Below are 17,492 nucleotides of genomic sequence, written 5' to 3' on the forward strand. Positions count from 1 at the left end.
TAATTTACTATCTATTTTAACGTCATTAATTGACATTAACCCGTTCAAATAGATAGTAATTATATAATATATTTAAATAATTAAATTTATTAAAATTTAATATATATTTATATTTGATTAAATACATTCTCAATTAATTGATTAATTCTCTCTCCCACAAACTCTTTTTCTCAAAACATATCTTTCCACCAGTAATATTAAGACCTCGTTCACCCTCGCTTGAAGTCTTCGCCGATCCTCCTTAACTGCTTGTATGTGCTTAAATAAACTCTTTTACAATAGTATTTTTAATCTCCAAAAGATCATCTTTATTTTAGTAGAATCTTCGTCGGATTTGATACAGAGTTTGCTCAATCATATACAAATCATATACAGAGTTTGTTCAATCATATGCCGAGTTTGCTCAATCAGGTTTTTCCTTATACATAGCTTTTATAAGATTTGGTGACCTATATTTATAGGGTTAATAGTTTACTCAACAAATTTAGCTGTTCTTGTATAGAAGAATATCTCTTAACAAATTAAATTAAATACATTTTAATTTCTCTGTCATGATCTCTCTTAAGAAACATTATAATAATAGAATGACTATGGCTATTATGGTGTGTATTATCTAAATAATACATTGATTATTATGTTAGATGATAATGACTATTATATATATAATGATTGACTATTATTTTATTTAATTCTTAAATACGGAAATTCTTACGATTTTAAATCAAGATAATAAGATTTTACAATTTTACGCAAGTTTATAAAAAATAAATTTATATTTAAAAATTAAAAAATTAAGTTATTATTTATTTAAATAAATAAATTAATATAATTAATTTTGTAAGTATAATTTTTTTTTATAGTGTTATTTACTTATTATTATTTTTAATTACTTTTATATTTAAGTATATAATGTTTTTAAACACTCAATTTTGATAACATTGTAATGGACTATAATAATCTATATATAATTAATTCTATATTAATTATATACCGATACCATCCAACATAATAATCAATATTATATATTATTTACACATTATCTAGCCATAGTCATTATTATAATGTTTCTCAAAAGTTTAAAATGAATTACAATAAGACTATTCATGTCAATAAGAATAAGAGAGAGCATGACATTAAAATGTCTTATTTAATTTCCTAGGAAACAAAACAACTAAATTTGTTGAGTAAACTATTAACCTTAAGGAAGAACCTGATTGAGCAATCAAACCAGACAAAGATTCTACTACAATAAAGATGATCTCTTGGGGATTAAAAATACTGTTGTAAAAGAGTTTATTTAAGCACGTAAAATACACTGTTAAAAGGATCGACAAAGACTTCAAGCGGTGACGAAGACATAGTTAAGAGGATCGACAAAGACTTCAAGCGACGACGAAGACAAAAGAAACGAGGTCTAATGGTGGAAAGATATGTCACAAGAAAGATAGTTTGTGGGGAGAGAGAATTAATCAATTAATTGAGGACGAATCTATGTAAGAAATCGGGTTCCAAAAAAAAATGACATTATCATTAATTTAAAAAAATAAATTAATATAATTCATTTTTTTTCTAATTATTAAAAAAATTGTAAAATTTTACTTTTATATATTTATTTTTTTCAAAATTTTCTGTTATTATTTTAAGGCCACCATAAATGTTTTTCAAGTCCACCCAGTCGAAATCCTTGTACGATCTCTGCACACGAGTTAAAATTTGACTCATTTTTTATTTTATTTTTATTTAATCATATATATATATATATATTAAATTTTAATAAATTTAATTATATAAATATATTATATAATAATTACTAGGATCAATGTCAATTAATGAGGTTAAAATGAGATATTATTTACTTTATTAAATAATTAATTAAATTTATTTATATAAAATTTTAAAATTTAAAATATATTATCATACAAATTATAAATATTTATTTAATTAAAGAATATATATATATATATATATAATTATATATTGTTTTTAAATTTATAATAAATTTATAGTATATTTTCATAAAACTTTAGTTTTTTTACTTATTAATTTAATAATAATGATCATATAAATAATTAATATTATTAATTATTGATAAATAAAAATTAATTATAATTTAAATTTAATAAACTTCGTTTACAAATATAAAATTTGATATATATAAACTATATATTTGAACATTTATATTATAATTTATAAATAATTTATATAATGAACATTTAAATATATATATATATATCATTTAATTAAAATAAAATATCAAATTATATAAAGTTTATCAATTTAAAATATATTATATATATATATATATATATATAACATAATTTATAAATTATTAATAAACTAACATTTATAATATAAATCATTAACTAAATTTATTAAATAAAAACCGATATTCACCCTCTATATCAACAGTTGATATTGACCATATATATTAACCGGTTTTTAACCGTGGATATAGAAGTTCAATATCAACCTTTTTAAAAATAAACGATTAATATTAACCTGTCATGTCAAGAGTTTTTTAAACGTTTGGTAAACCGCTTAAAAGACGGTTACTATTTTCCGTTGCTATTAATAATTTTTTTTTTTTTTTTTTTTTTTTTTTTACATTTCAGTGTATTATTACTCACCAGTATCTACCAGTATCTATGTAATACCACCAACCCAACTAATATTATTCACAAAATGTCATTCTCTACAGACACAAATTATCTCCACATTTGAACTGGTTTCCACTTCTAAAAAATGAAAACTCTAAAAAAATTCATTGTGTTTTGGTATTATTGGATTATGATAAAAAAAATGTTTTAAAATAATCTAAACCATAATTCAGATACAAAATGAAGCTAATTAAATATAAGGAAGAAAGAAGATTCATAAGATCATTAGTTATAACTAGTTAAAAAATAATTACTTCTAGTAACGAGGAGATGTATTTAGGAGATTAAATGTCATGATGTAACCAAATAGGAAACATAGCTCCGGAGTTGTTGCTGAAGCTGAGTTTGGACTTTTTTTATTTTTTTAATTTTTAAAAATTATTTTTTATTAGGGGTTGATTTATATAAAATAATATTTTTAAATATATATTAATTATGTATACATTAACAATTTTAATAACCTTTGTTCGTTTAAAATCAGATCCACTTAAGGTGTTTTTAAACCGGCCTAATTTATGATTTTATAGATGTTCTCACTTTTTATTTTATTTTTAAATTTTTGTATATTAGTGTTATTATTAATAATTATTTAATTTCTCATAAAAAAATATTCCAAACTTGTTAATAATATATAATATAATTTTCCTATAATTTATTATTTATTAAATGAAAAGTATATTCCATATTAAGAATCACTAGCATTTAGCCCGTGCATTTGCACGAGTAATAATATAAAAAACCGTGAAAAAATTTACGAATAACATTTTTAATTTTATTTTTAAACATTTTAAATTTATGGGTGGGTCAACCCACAATCCGACCCAAGTATCAATTTACTCAACATCATTATATATTAGTTAGTTTTAAAGTTGAACTTATATTAATATTAAAACGTCCCGCGTTTATCAAATTTGGTGTTGAATTTAAAATATAAAGTCTTTGTAGCCTAGTTGGTTAAAGAGTTGTACTTGTTTAGATAAGTTGCAAGTTCGAAATATACCTCTAGCATTTTTATTTTTAACCGTTTTAAATTTAAAAACGGGTCAACCCACAATCCGACCCAAGTATCCAAATTAACCACAGCTCTCGACCCGACAATCCGGACACTTTAAAAATTAAGCATCATTATATATATATATATATTAGTTAAAAAGTTGAACTTATATTAATATTAAAACGTCCCGCGTTTATCAAGTTTGGTGTTGAATTTAAAATATAAAGTCTTTGTAGTCTAGTTGGTTAAAGAGTTGTACTTGTTTTGATAGGTTGCAAGTTCGAAACATACCTCTAGTATTTTTAATTTTATTTTTAACCGTTTTAAATTTAAAAACGGGTCAACCCACAATCCGACCCAAGTATCCAAACACAGCTCTCGACCCGGCAATCCGGACACTTTAAAAATTAAGCATCATTATATATATAGATTAGTTAGTTAAAAAGTTGAACTTATATTAATATTAAAACGTCTCGCGTTTATAAAATTTGGTGTTAAATTTAAAATATAAAGTCTTTGTAGCCTAGTTGGTTAAAGAGTTGTACTTGTTTTGATAGGTTGCAAGTTCGAAACATACCTCTAGCATTTTTATTTTTAACCGTTTTAAATTTAAAAACGGGTCAACCCACAATCCGACCCAAGTATCCAAATTAATCATAGCTCTCGACCCGGCAATCCGGACACTTTAAAAATTAAGCATCATTATATATATAAATTAGTTAGTTAAAAAGTTGAACTTATATTAATATTAAAACGTCCCGCGTTTATAAAATTTGGTGTTGAATTTAAAATATAAAGTCTTTGTAGCCTAGTTGGTTAAAGAGTTGTATTTGTTTTGATAGGTTGCAAGTTCGAAACATACCTCTAGCATTTTTAATTTTATTTTTAACCATTTTAAATTTAAAAACGGGTCAACCCACAATCCGACCCAAGTATCCAAATTAACCACAGCTCTCGACCCGGCAATCCGGACACTTTAAAAATTAAGCATCATTATATATATATATAGATTGTATTCTTGCAGGAAAATACTTAAACATACATTTTAATAATATATCTATCAATTCCATACCTAAATCCTTCTTTGCTTGATCGTTGTTTCCTTATTCTTGCAACTACATATACCTTTTATGGGCTTTATGTTTCTCTATTTCTTCTCTGTCAAAACAGAAATGTTTCAAAACTATAAGAACTAATATACAACTGAATACAATAAAATTTATTCTGAAATGTACCAACCTTTTGCGCCTGGAGAGTTTAGTTGTCTTCTCAGTCTATAAAAAAAACAGCTATTAGAGCATATTCTTATTTCCTCTAAGGCTCAAATAGTTCTACTTCGTAACTTACATCGATGTTTCTAACTTTAACTGTTTTAGGCTTCACCATATTAGGATTCTCGATATGAATAATTCTTTGGACACCCTTTTGCTTCTGTTAACATTAGTAAAGGAGACACATTAAGTATAAGATATCTTCAATCAAACAAATGAAGTTCGAGCTAATTCATGAACAAAGAACAACAAAAAAAAATTACTTCGGATTCATCCTTAGAAGACTCTTCTTCCGATTCATCCTCAGATCTCTCTTCATCTTCATCTTCATCTTCATCTTCATCTTCCACAATAGCTTCTTAGTAAACATATAGAGACATCAACCAAAAGAGTTCTATTAATGAATATGCAAGAAAACAAAAGAACATATATCTCTTGATGATATTTGGAGTTGGACAAAGGTTATTATCATTTCAAACTACAGTAGACAGTTAATTCAACCTGTTATTTCGGAATCGATTCTAAGTCAAGATCATTGGATAAATACCTTTTTAAATGTGCGAGGAGGGGCAGATGAACATGCACCTACATCCATTAAGAAAATACATGATGAATCAGAATTAAAACACCTGCAAGCAGTGGCGGACCCAGAAATGTTTTCTCGGGGGGGCCAAATAACGTAGCATTTTTTTGGCGATCAAATAAATGCATTTTTTAATTAAAATTTTACTTGGTAATTACATAAAAATACTAACAAACACAATTACAAAATACTAATAAGCACAATTACTAAATTATTCTTGTCCATTAGTCGGTACAAAAGAAGACAAATTTATTCTACGAGGTTCCATTTGTTGAAAATATTGCAATATTGGCTCATTTTCAATTGTTGAGAAAATATCTTTCTCAACATATACAACTAAACTATCATTCATTCATTCATCTCCCATTCGATTACGCAAATTAGTCTTCACGGTCTTCATTGCGGAAAAAACTCTTTCAACAGATGTAGTTGCAACTGGTAAAACTAAAATCAACTCTATCAATCGATAAACCAATGGAAAGACTATATGTTTTTTCTGTTATAACCAATTTCTGAGCAAAAATTCTCAAGTCTTCAATTGAAGAAAATTGAGGATCATCCCGCAAATTAAATAAGTAAGCCCGAAGTTGTTGTTCCAAAAATAAATAATCACTGCCTGTGAAATCTTGGAATAAAGTTTGGCAAGACGAATTAGTTTACGAATATCAAATTTGGAGAATGAATTTCTGGGATGAAGACATGATATGCAATCAAGTAATTCTGTATTAACTTCTGAAAAACGATTATTCATTTCTTGCATAATCAAGTCAACAACTTAGCATTAAATAATAAATATTAGTAGATAATAGATAATAGATAATATATAATATATAATAACTATTAATAAATAAGAAATAATATTTATTATACCTGACAAAAGATTTCCACACGATAATAATGAAGATTAGTGATGAGTTCCCCTTTTCCTCTTCGCCTACCATTGCTATCAATTATCATATGCTCATTTATATCAAGTATTGAGAGTGTAATTGAGAAAAACTGTTAACTTGGTCCAAAATATCATGCCATCCATCTTCTCTAAATTTTTGTAATTGATTTTTCGAACTCGCAATCAATGACATGGCTTGAACTATATTTTGATCTCCTCTTTGTAGGCAAAGTGATAACTCACTTGTAATTCTCAATAATTTTTTTTATCAAATACAACACAAAAACAAATTTATAAAAAAACTAATTATTTAAAAAATATAAAAATCTAATTTAATAGGTTTCAGCCTAATTTTATGAGAATATAAAAAAATAAAAAATATTAATAAGAACAAAAATACAAAAACGTGATAAACATATATTATCAAGTGAATAAACATTCGAGATTACTATTATAGAATGTTAATGCATATAAAAATAATATATCAAATTCTTTATTTAAATATTAAATATTGAACAAAACCAATGTAACTATTTTAACTTGTTTATTAATATTAATTTATATTTTTTTATAAATTTTTGAAATAGTTTAAAATTAAGAAATATAAAAAATATTATTATTTTAATTTTTATATTTACCCTTATAAGTAATTTGTATTATTATATTGAAATAAATAAAAAATAATGTATAATTATTATATAAATATAATTTTAAAATAAATAATATTATTATATAATTTACATTATTTTATATATAATTAAAGGTGAGGCCAGGGTTGGTTTGATCACCTGACCTCATCGTTCAGCTTCAAGTCCAATTGGACTAAGAGTTATTTGTTAAATATATATATATATATATATATATATATATATATAAACAAATTATTTTAAGGTTGGGGAGGCCCGGCCCTTTAGGTCCGCCACTGCCTGCAAGTTTCAAATGTTAAACTTTAACTAATCTAATCCAAATTACTAAATAAATCCAAGAATCAACAATAATTAGATAAAGAGAATATAAATATTGTTGTACAGAGACAGATTGCATTAATGATCTTTAATGTTCATATAGATAAGAACTGTTTCCCTCCTCATAAAGAGAGGATTGCTGAGGACAATGATAAAGAGGAAGGATTATAGTTATCATATGGGGATTGCTGAGAATTCATATTTGCGTACGATGAGGAGGTTAAAGAAGAAGTATTATAATCTATATATATATATAATGATGCTTAATTTTTAAAGTGTCCGGATTGTCGGGTTGAGAGCCGTGGTTAATTTGGATACTTGAGTCGGATTGTGGGTTGACCTGTCTTTAAATTTAAAACGTTTAAAAATAAAATTAAAAATGCTAGAGGTATATGTAAAACTCTTTAACCAACTAGGCTACAAAGGCTTTATATTTTAAATTTAACACCAAATTTGATAAACACGGGACGTTTTAATATTAATATAAGTTCAACTTTTTAACTAACTAATCTATATATATATATATATAATTATGCTTAATTTTTAAAGTGTCCGGATTACCGGGTCGAGAGCTGTGGTTAATTTGGATACTTGGGTCGGATTGTGGGGTTGACCTGCCTTTAAATTTAAAACGGTTAAAAATAAAATTAAAAATGCTAGAGATATGTTTCGAACTTGCAAACCTAACAAAATAAGTACAATTCTTTAACCAACTAGACTACAAAGATTTTATATTTTAAATTCAACACCAAATTTGATAAACGCGGAACGTTTTAATATTAATATAAGTTCAACTTTTTAACTAACTAATCTATATATATATATATAATGATGTTGAGTACATGGATACTTGGGTCGGATTGTGGGTTGACCCACCCATAAACTTATAACGGTTAAAAATAAAATTAAAAATGTTATCCGTAATTTTTTTTCACGGTTTTTTATATTATTAATCGTGCAAATGCAGGGGCTAAATGCTAGTTAGGATAATGGGTGGTGGTAGGGGAAGAATTGTGATTTGGGTAAGGATTGTATTTGGAAGGAAGATTCATATTCTGGTAAGGGCTTCGAGATGGTGGTGGGTTGTTCTTCTGTTTTCCGTAGTAGGATGGTATTAGATTGGGCTTCGAATCTGCTGTCTCATAGCGTGTGTCAATGGCTTTATCACTTACCCTCTCTCTCAACCTTATTCTCTATCTCTTACTTTAAAAGAAATAAAAAATACTATTTTGAAAATAGTGAAAATACACTTTGAGACAGCAGAGATCCAATCCCATTAAATTTGGGTGACATTAAGAAAATATCTAATTTAAACATACAATAAACAAATATAGAAAAAAAGTGATAAATAATAATAAAAAATATAAGATACAACGAGGTTCGGCCAACAATGCCTACATCGTCGTCCATTCTATTGATATTCAATGGAATAATAGTCCAAATAACCCTATGTTACAAAGTATCTATTTATAGGAGTACATCAAAAGCCAAAAGACTAAACTACTATATTAAACCAAATAAAGATTTAAAGCTCAATTACAATATATAAACTCTAATTAAATATGAGCCCCAAACCCAACAATCTCCACATTGGGTGAATACCGGACATATTGAGATGTGATGAATAAATTACAAATTCAACAATCTCCATCTTCACGAATTTCACATCCCTTAGGAAATACATGACCCATACTCATCAATCTCCACATTGACAAAAGTCAAGGCATTAAGAAATAAGTGGATTCAACACTTCAATCTTCACATTTGTTCGAGCCATTCACGAGATAAATCAGTATACCTTCACTTCTGCTCAAAAGTATTATAAGATAAAATTATAGTGTTTATAACACCAAGTAAATTTGGGTAATCACGTTATTTCAACGACGAGAGATATTCAATAACTCTTCCCAAATCTTTGTTCATACCCGTTGACATATGCAGAAACTAGAATTAACAATTCTTTATTAAGTCAAAATAATCTTTACCTTTGTTTTCCACAAATTGAGTGTCTTATTTTTCAAGTCCAACAATCGACTAAAACCAAAATACTGAATAGACCCAAGACGAACTTTTATCGTCAATTTTTTCAGAATCAGATATCTATCGAAAACTGAAAACACTCAAAATGAACTTTCATCGTCTACTTCCTCAAAATAAGATATCGATTGAAAGCGAGAAGACCCAAGACGAACCTTTATCGTCTACTTCATAACAAATAAATTAGGCTATCACGACATCTCTTTTCTCTAACTTAAGATCTGACAAAGTATTTGTCACTCATCTTGCCTTGAACGTTGCATACTCAACGAACTTGAACCTCATACTTCTTCTTGAACAAATTTCCTTGCAATCTACTAGTTTCTTGAATCCAAAAATGCCTAGAAATCCAAGAATATTATTTCAATATTCACTATCTCTCTTCAATTGTTTTCAACAATACTTCAAATGATCATCTATAGTTTTTCTAAAAGAAATCGAATATCCTTTCATTTGAATTGATCGAATCTCTCATCTAGCCCCTTTTTCATGACTAGGAATCACATTCAAGATCTCAATCATCTCATCAATAAGATGATAAATCAATCATCTAATTCATTTAAAGTATGATCCACAATGTATAGACAATTAAGATAAAACAAAAGAAGTAATAAAATCATCACCTTCAAATTAACTAAGTCTCCCATCTAGCCCATTTTCATGACTAGGAATCTCACTCAAGGTTTTTATTTATCTTCTCACATTAGAAGATAATGCAATAATTTTTTCTTGGTCGTTTGAGATTTGCTCTCAAATGTCTCCACCTCAACTTATAAGTGTCTTTAATTAGTCTTCATCTTCCTCTTCCTGGTCTTTCATTCATAATATGTGTTAACTGGAATTGTTTCAATCCTTAATCACCCGCCAACTCAATGCAATCTTGCAATTTGACCCGAAGGATTTCCCTATCAACATGACGATAATGTTGTCATCGGTAAACATCTTTTTTATAACAACTTTCCATAATCAATCATATTTTTGTCAAGTGTAAAGCACATAATCTCACCACCGTCTTCATCTTGATTAGCTCTTCCAAAAAGATAAAAGTTCATAACCAAAAAGATACAAACTTGTTGGTCCCAAACAAGTCAAATAAAAATTAAAATTAGGCAGACACTTTAAGCCCTAGAAAAACAAACTTCGAGACGTCTAAACTTTTATCCGATCATTGAAAATGTAGAGGAATGAGTTACCAACTCTCTCGACAAAAACTTAGCGCAATCGGACTCTGTTTGAATATTTAATCGTTAGTTTTATGAACCCCGCGCGACTATAGGCGAAAATCTGCTGCTAGAATTTCTCTATACCTCTCTTTTAATTTTGACTTCTTCAATAACCTTTTCCAAAGAAAAATCTCTCCAAACTTATTTTAGTCAAGAATTTTTTCAAGTCAAAGCCATCAAAATAGTGAAATAATGTCACCCATGTATGCCAAAACAATAATTGGTTATAATAAAACCTCAAACTAGTTTTCAACAAGCATGAAGATGTATCGTTTGTTCTCCACATTCTTCAAGTCAAATCCTTCATATAAAGAATCTAACAAACGATATATATGATTAGTGCACCCTCAACTCATACCTTAGAAATTATCATTCTTGTTAGAACCATTGAGATATCAACACCCACTTGACAACTTCGCACCAGCACTTACCGGGATTGTCAATCAAAACCTACTCACAAGGTTTGATGGAAATCCAAATCTGGCCCTTAAACACACATATCAAAACCACACTATTGCAAATAAACATTAAAGTCACCCTCTTTAATTAGAAAACCCCCTTACATGTTACATCAACTGTCTTCCACAACTTGTAACATTGAATAAGCACTCCACTTTTTTTTTCAACTCCAATTTTTAATCATCATATTGAAGAATATCAAATCTCTTAGTAGATAAATAAAAATCCATATTTAAGAAATTTAGTCAAATAAGCCTCAATACAAATCCAAGATCAAAGCATACAAAACTTTGAGAATTTGATTAAAATCAAATAAGGCTTACTTGTGAAAATTGGAATAAATAAGTCTTAAACCTATTCTTAGAAAACAAACGAGACTTAAATAAAAATTCTTAGTTGTTGACCGCTTCCAAGATTAATGGCTCATTCTCTTCAAATATTATATTATATCATAATATAATATCTATATATGGAATATATATAGAGATATATATGGAGATATATATGGAGATATATATTTTTTCATTTTTATATTTTAATATACCATATGTCCCAAATTAAAATAAGTCAAAAGAATATATATACCTCATCTTCTTCATTCTGGTGTCGCTGCCTACACGACGACTTTTCGTCACCGCCTTCGAGAAAAACAAAAGACTTGTTGTCTTCTTCTCTCTTCTTCTCAAAAGAGCGTCACCCAAAACTAAGAAATATTTTAACGACCCTTAGCATATTCTTAGAAATTGAAGATTTCGACTCAAATCTTCACAACGACTAATTCTTATGCAACCAATGTCATTTTCTCAAATAGCCAACAATCTTCAACAAAAGCACAAATTTACAACAATTTCTTCAATGATGGTTAGAGTTTCTATCATATCTTCACAAATAGATTAGGATAAATATTCTCAAAACATGCTCTGATACAACTTGTTGAGAAAAGATCTAATCTAAACACAAGATAAAAGAAAATATAAAGATAAAGTGATAAAGAATAATAAAGAACACAAGATATAACGAGATTCGGCCCACAATTCCTACATCATCGGGGAGTCGTCCATTCTATTGATATTCAATGGAATAATGGTCCAAGTAACCCTAGGTTACAATGTAAAAGACCAAACTACTATTCCTAAGCCCAATAAAGGCTTAAAGCCCAATTACAATATATAAATCCTAATAAAATATGAGCACAAAACCCAACATAGTTTCCATTCCTTAAATGTAAATAAACTAAGTAATTCCTCCATAAATGGATAGGAGGAATGTCATCATAATTCCCAAATCTTGCAGATCGATCTCCAAATTCTCCCCTCCATGACATTGGCATGGTATCATTGGAATTATAGTCCCGCCTTGACCACAATTGATTTCGTTGAGGAATCATATTTGACACAGGAGTACCATCAAAATGAATACCTTGGCTACCATAAGAAATGGGGAAGTCCAAAGGAGATTCGTCCTTCCGTGGATTCTGATGTAATACAAAGCTTTTCTAAGGGAAAAAAATTTTAAATGCACATCGAAGTTTTTTTTTAATTCAATAAGACAAGTTTTCTCGCATTATTTTTAGAAAGAAGAGCATAAACTTTAGATTAGAAGGAAGATAGTTCTTTCACATATTAGTCATCCCATTTCTAATAAATAAAGAGTGAGCATGTTCCACTTAAGGAATAAAAAATTTGGGTCAAGAGAGTGATTTCACCATCAAGATTGGAGAGAATGGTTCCTTTTGATTCCTACTCTGTACACTTTTAGGTAATGATGAATTCCTCGGTGGAATCGAGTAGGGAGAAGCCATCCTCCATGTCGGTTGCGGAAGTAGGATATTTCAATCAGCTGTGAATATCATTTTGTACAAGACCTCTCTAAAGCCCTATTTCTTAATAGGCACAAAAGATCATTGTTATGATTCTTAAAACCCTATTCCGATAGACATCTATGTAGGTTATTATTATAACATATCCCTAACAGATAGGAATCTATATATGTTATTATCTATAGCCTATCCCCTTAGAGTGACTGTTTTCACCTAGCCTCCATTAGAGTGATTATTATCACATGTCCCGTCAGAATGACTGTTATTACATGTCTTCTCTACAGGTCATTGTTATAACCTATATCTTCAACATGATTGTTATCATCCCAATAAAACAAGTATTTCCACATTCCCCAAGTAGGTTTTTTTCCATGATAAATATTCATGGAAGTCATTATGATGAATAACCTTCAATAGTGAATCCCATCTCTTGATGGACACAACGTGATTGTTATCACCACCTAACGTGATTGTTATCGAGTCACCCAAAAGATCTTCTTTCATCCTTAGTAGAGAATTATCTTCATTCCCCAAAAGAGTCCTAGTTGTGGATATCATCCCCACATTAAGTCCTATCTCATTACACGCATCTACGAGAGTCATTATAATGACTAATCTCTAGCAGTGAATTACATATATTGATGGACGTGGTGTGATTATTATCACTATCCTCGAGAGTTTTATCTCTATCCCCGTGGAATTCTATCCCCGGGAGAGCATTCCTCAAGAAAGTCCTACTTCTTAATGGGTAGTCTTACGGATATAAGACTTTTCCCCACATAAAGTTATTTGCACTCCCCATGTGAGCCCTATCTGTTTATATGCATTATCAACCATTGTCATGATAGAATTATCATAATCCATCCCCAACACCCTGTCGTCTCCCTAACGCGTGATAAGACTATTGTGATAGTCTATCCTCAAGCGAGATTCATTTGATGGATGATCACATGATATCCCAAGCTATGAGTCATTGTTATGATTCATCACCAACATCCGTTGCCATCCATGTTTGATCCTTCTACATTATTATAAGTTAGGGTACAAATTTTTATAGTCAAACCTTAAACCCATGTTTTTTAAAAAACAAAGTTTGGTTTACTCAAACTCGGTTTAAGAGAGGCATTCTGTAAACATGAAAATTTGAACTACCATAATTTTAAAATAATATCATTATTTTTATTAATATTAAAATAATATTTTAATGTTTTATATTCAAAATAACCAAAATGAGGAATTAAAATCAAATTAGGGTTAATTATTGTGATAATTAAACCCTAATTATGAAAATTATTTGAAAATTATTTGAAAATTTAAAAATAATTTGAGGTTAAGATATTGTACTCATTTTACCCAAACTAGACCAAAGAAGAGGTAAAAAATATTTAATTGTGATTTAATCATGTATTATGTTTAATTTATGACTTAAAAAAATAAATAATTACTCCAAAAATTTCCAAAAATATCCAAAAAAATAAAATATGATCATAATTTTATTATGATTATAGAAATATTTTTGTGAATTTTTTGGTGAAAAAACATAAAAAAGTGATTAAAATCAATTTTAAATAAGTTTTATTTATAAAATAAAAATAAATAAATCTGATAATCCAGTGTAACAGGAATGATTTTTAATTTTTGTTGTAGGAATTTGGGCCATCAAATGAGCGCTCAAGTATCATTCAACGCCCATGAACGCGCCACACATCTGGATGTTGCAAAGCCGCGTGCGCCCGCCCACACACGAACAACTAACGGGATGGATTAACCACGTTAGTCAAGGCCGATGATCCTAGACGGAACGCAAATGACTTCCAACGAAACGACGTCATTTCGATCTTCTTGTTCGTTGGGACGTAGGGCTCGCTAGACTCGTGACTATCACCGAAGTTTTTCTAGAAGAACGATAACGCACTCCACAACCATCCTTATTCCTCCAAATTTCGTACACGTGCTCTCCTTATCTCCTCAAACAATACCCATATCTAGAAGCCTTCTCTCATCCTATATAGGGCTTCCATGAATTAGGGATAAGATCGGAGTTCTTCAAATCAGACTTGAATTACTCCTCCTGATCGACCTACTTGCTTTATAAATAGTCCCCTATGGTTTCTAAACCAAATCATCAAACAAATATCGAACAATTACATCATATAACCACCTAAATCAAAATTTTAAAATTCAGCCAAGAACTGGTTTTGTGAAAATCACCTCCAGCGACTCTTGCTTCGATCCAGGCTTCTTGTTAACTTTCAAAACACCTAAGAAGTGTTCTCCAAGTGTTGGTATGAATCCAGAACTCATGTATATCAATTTATAATTGAAAATTTGAATTTTTTTAGATTTTTTTGTTTGATCGGGTTTGATATGTTCTTGAGCTTGATTATGTGATTTCTTTATTTTGAATAATTATATATAACATTTATGAACTTTCTCTTGAAAAAATCAAATCAATATAAATAAAAAAATTCGAAAAATTAAGCTTGAAAACTGTATTTTTAAAATATTATGTTCTTGAGTTTAATCTGAATTTTTCGATTCAATTAGTTGTTATACATGTTTGTTAATTTGTTAGGACGATTTCCTAGCAACTATAACACTTTTTGATCAAACTATGTTTTTGAAAAATTAAGCTTAAGAACTAGATTTTTTAAAATTTTGTGTTCTTGAGTTTAATATGAATTTTTAATTCAAATAGTTATGAAACATTTTGTAAACATGTTGGGATGAATTTTCAATGACTATAACATCGTTTTGATAATTTTTGATCAAATTGTGTCTTTGAAAAAAAATTGGATTTTGATTAAATCTTCAAAAACTGTTTTAATGCTTGAATGATGTTTTTTGTTTTGATTGAGTTTTACTATACTCATCATTTCAAAACTAATGAAATAAAAATCAGGCATTGAAATGGCATAATTTGAAAATTTCCAAAATTTGACCTAGAAATGTTGTTTTGAAATTGATCATTGTAAATTTCAAATAATCGTGATTTATGTTAGAGATTTTGTTCTTCATGATTATATGAACTAACTGTAACCTACAAATCATGATTCCATGATCTGAATTAAAAGTTACAACCTTCTGAAAGTTTGACCAAAATAAGAACACATTGTAATAGAGTTGTAGCCTAGGACCGGTAATCCTTGATTCTGTTATTTAGTTGGGACTGAGAAAACAAACCTGTGTCAAAACCTAGGATCGAGAAAATTTAGCCTCCGACCGAGGATTGGGACCGGTGTTCATCAGCTTCGACCAAGGATCACGACTAGTGTTCATGAGGAAGGGTCGAGCCCTAGGACTGGTGGTTTTAGCCTAGGACCAAGGAACCCGACCGAGTTTTCAACTTAGGACCGAGCCCTCCTCTTAGCCTAGGACCGATATTTTTAACCCTAGGACTAAATCCTAACTCGATCTAGGACCGATAAACCTAACCCTAGGACTGAGCCCTAACTTGACCTAGGACCGATAAACCTAACCCTAACCCTAGCCCTAAACCTAGGACCGAGCCCTTCTCTTAGCCTAAGACCGATGTTTATAACCCTAAGACCGATGTTTATAACCCTAAGACCGAGCTATAACTTGACCTAGGAGTACTAGTAAACCTAACCCTAGACTTAGGACTGAGCTCTCCTCTTAGTATAGGACCGATATTTCTAAACCTAGGACCTAGCCTTAACTTGACCTATGACCGTAGACTTAACCCTAACCCTAACCTTAGACCTAGGATTGAGCCTTCTCTTAACCCAAGACCTAAGACCTTAACTAAGTAGCCTAAGTCCAGGACCGAGCTTCCCGAGCCCAGTTCAATCTAAATGGATCCAAGCCCTAGGATTCTGATTCTAAGGCCTGTTTGGTTCCTTAATGCTTTAATGCTTAATGTTTAATGTTTAACACTTAACGCTTAACGCTTAACGCTTAACGCTTAACGCTTAACGTTTAACGCTTAACGCTTAACGCTTAACGCTTAACGCTTAACGCTTAACGCTTAACGCTTAACGCTTAACGCTTAACACTTAACGCTTAACGCTTGATTAGGGTGGGTCGGTACAGTATACATTAATGTTTTATCCATACCTTATACCTTACCGAAAATTTCGGTATGCAAAAAAATGCATACCTTTACCTTACCTTGATTTCGGTATACCTTGATTTTGATATACCTTAATTTCGGTATACAAAAAATTCTTACATTTATCTTACCTTGATTTCGGTACGGTATCGGTATTATATATTTGATACCTAAAAAACATATTAACTTAAGAAAATCAATCTCATGAGTAAGGTAGAGATTGCATATATTGAACAATATTTCTGCATAATTATATTTTGATATTATTTAAAAATTATATTTCTATAATTAAATTAATATCAAATTTATTTAATTATTTCCTTATAAGTATTATATATATTATAAATATTTTAACTTATATATACTATTTCGGTATTACGGTATATCTCGATATACCAAAATTTAAAAAAAATCATACTTTTATCGTACTAATAATTTCGGTATTGGTATCATACCTTACCTTTTTTCGGTATACCTTAAAAATCGATATTTTCGTTATACTGCGGTACAGTATTTTTGATAT

The 17,492-nt window shown here is 29.1% G+C and overlaps 1 protein-coding gene across 1 annotated transcript; it reads right to left on the reverse strand.

The window, feature by feature from the left end:
- Nucleotides 1–455: 455 nt before the first annotated feature.
- Nucleotides 456–13,500, reverse strand: LOC124939315 (28 kDa heat- and acid-stable phosphoprotein-like). The gene is given in 7 exon segments (XM_047479799.1): nt 456–493; nt 4,724–4,809; nt 4,891–4,925; nt 4,999–5,082; nt 5,186–5,277; nt 12,498–12,552; nt 13,306–13,500. Coding segments are annotated over 7 exon segments (585 nt in total).
- Between the last annotated feature and the right edge of the window lie 3,992 nt (nt 13,501–17,492).

The sequence above is a fragment of the Impatiens glandulifera genome, chromosome 5 (assembly GCF_907164915.1).
Source record: "Impatiens glandulifera chromosome 5, dImpGla2.1, whole genome shotgun sequence".
Lineage (NCBI taxonomy): Eukaryota > Viridiplantae > Streptophyta > Magnoliopsida > Ericales > Balsaminaceae > Impatiens > Impatiens glandulifera.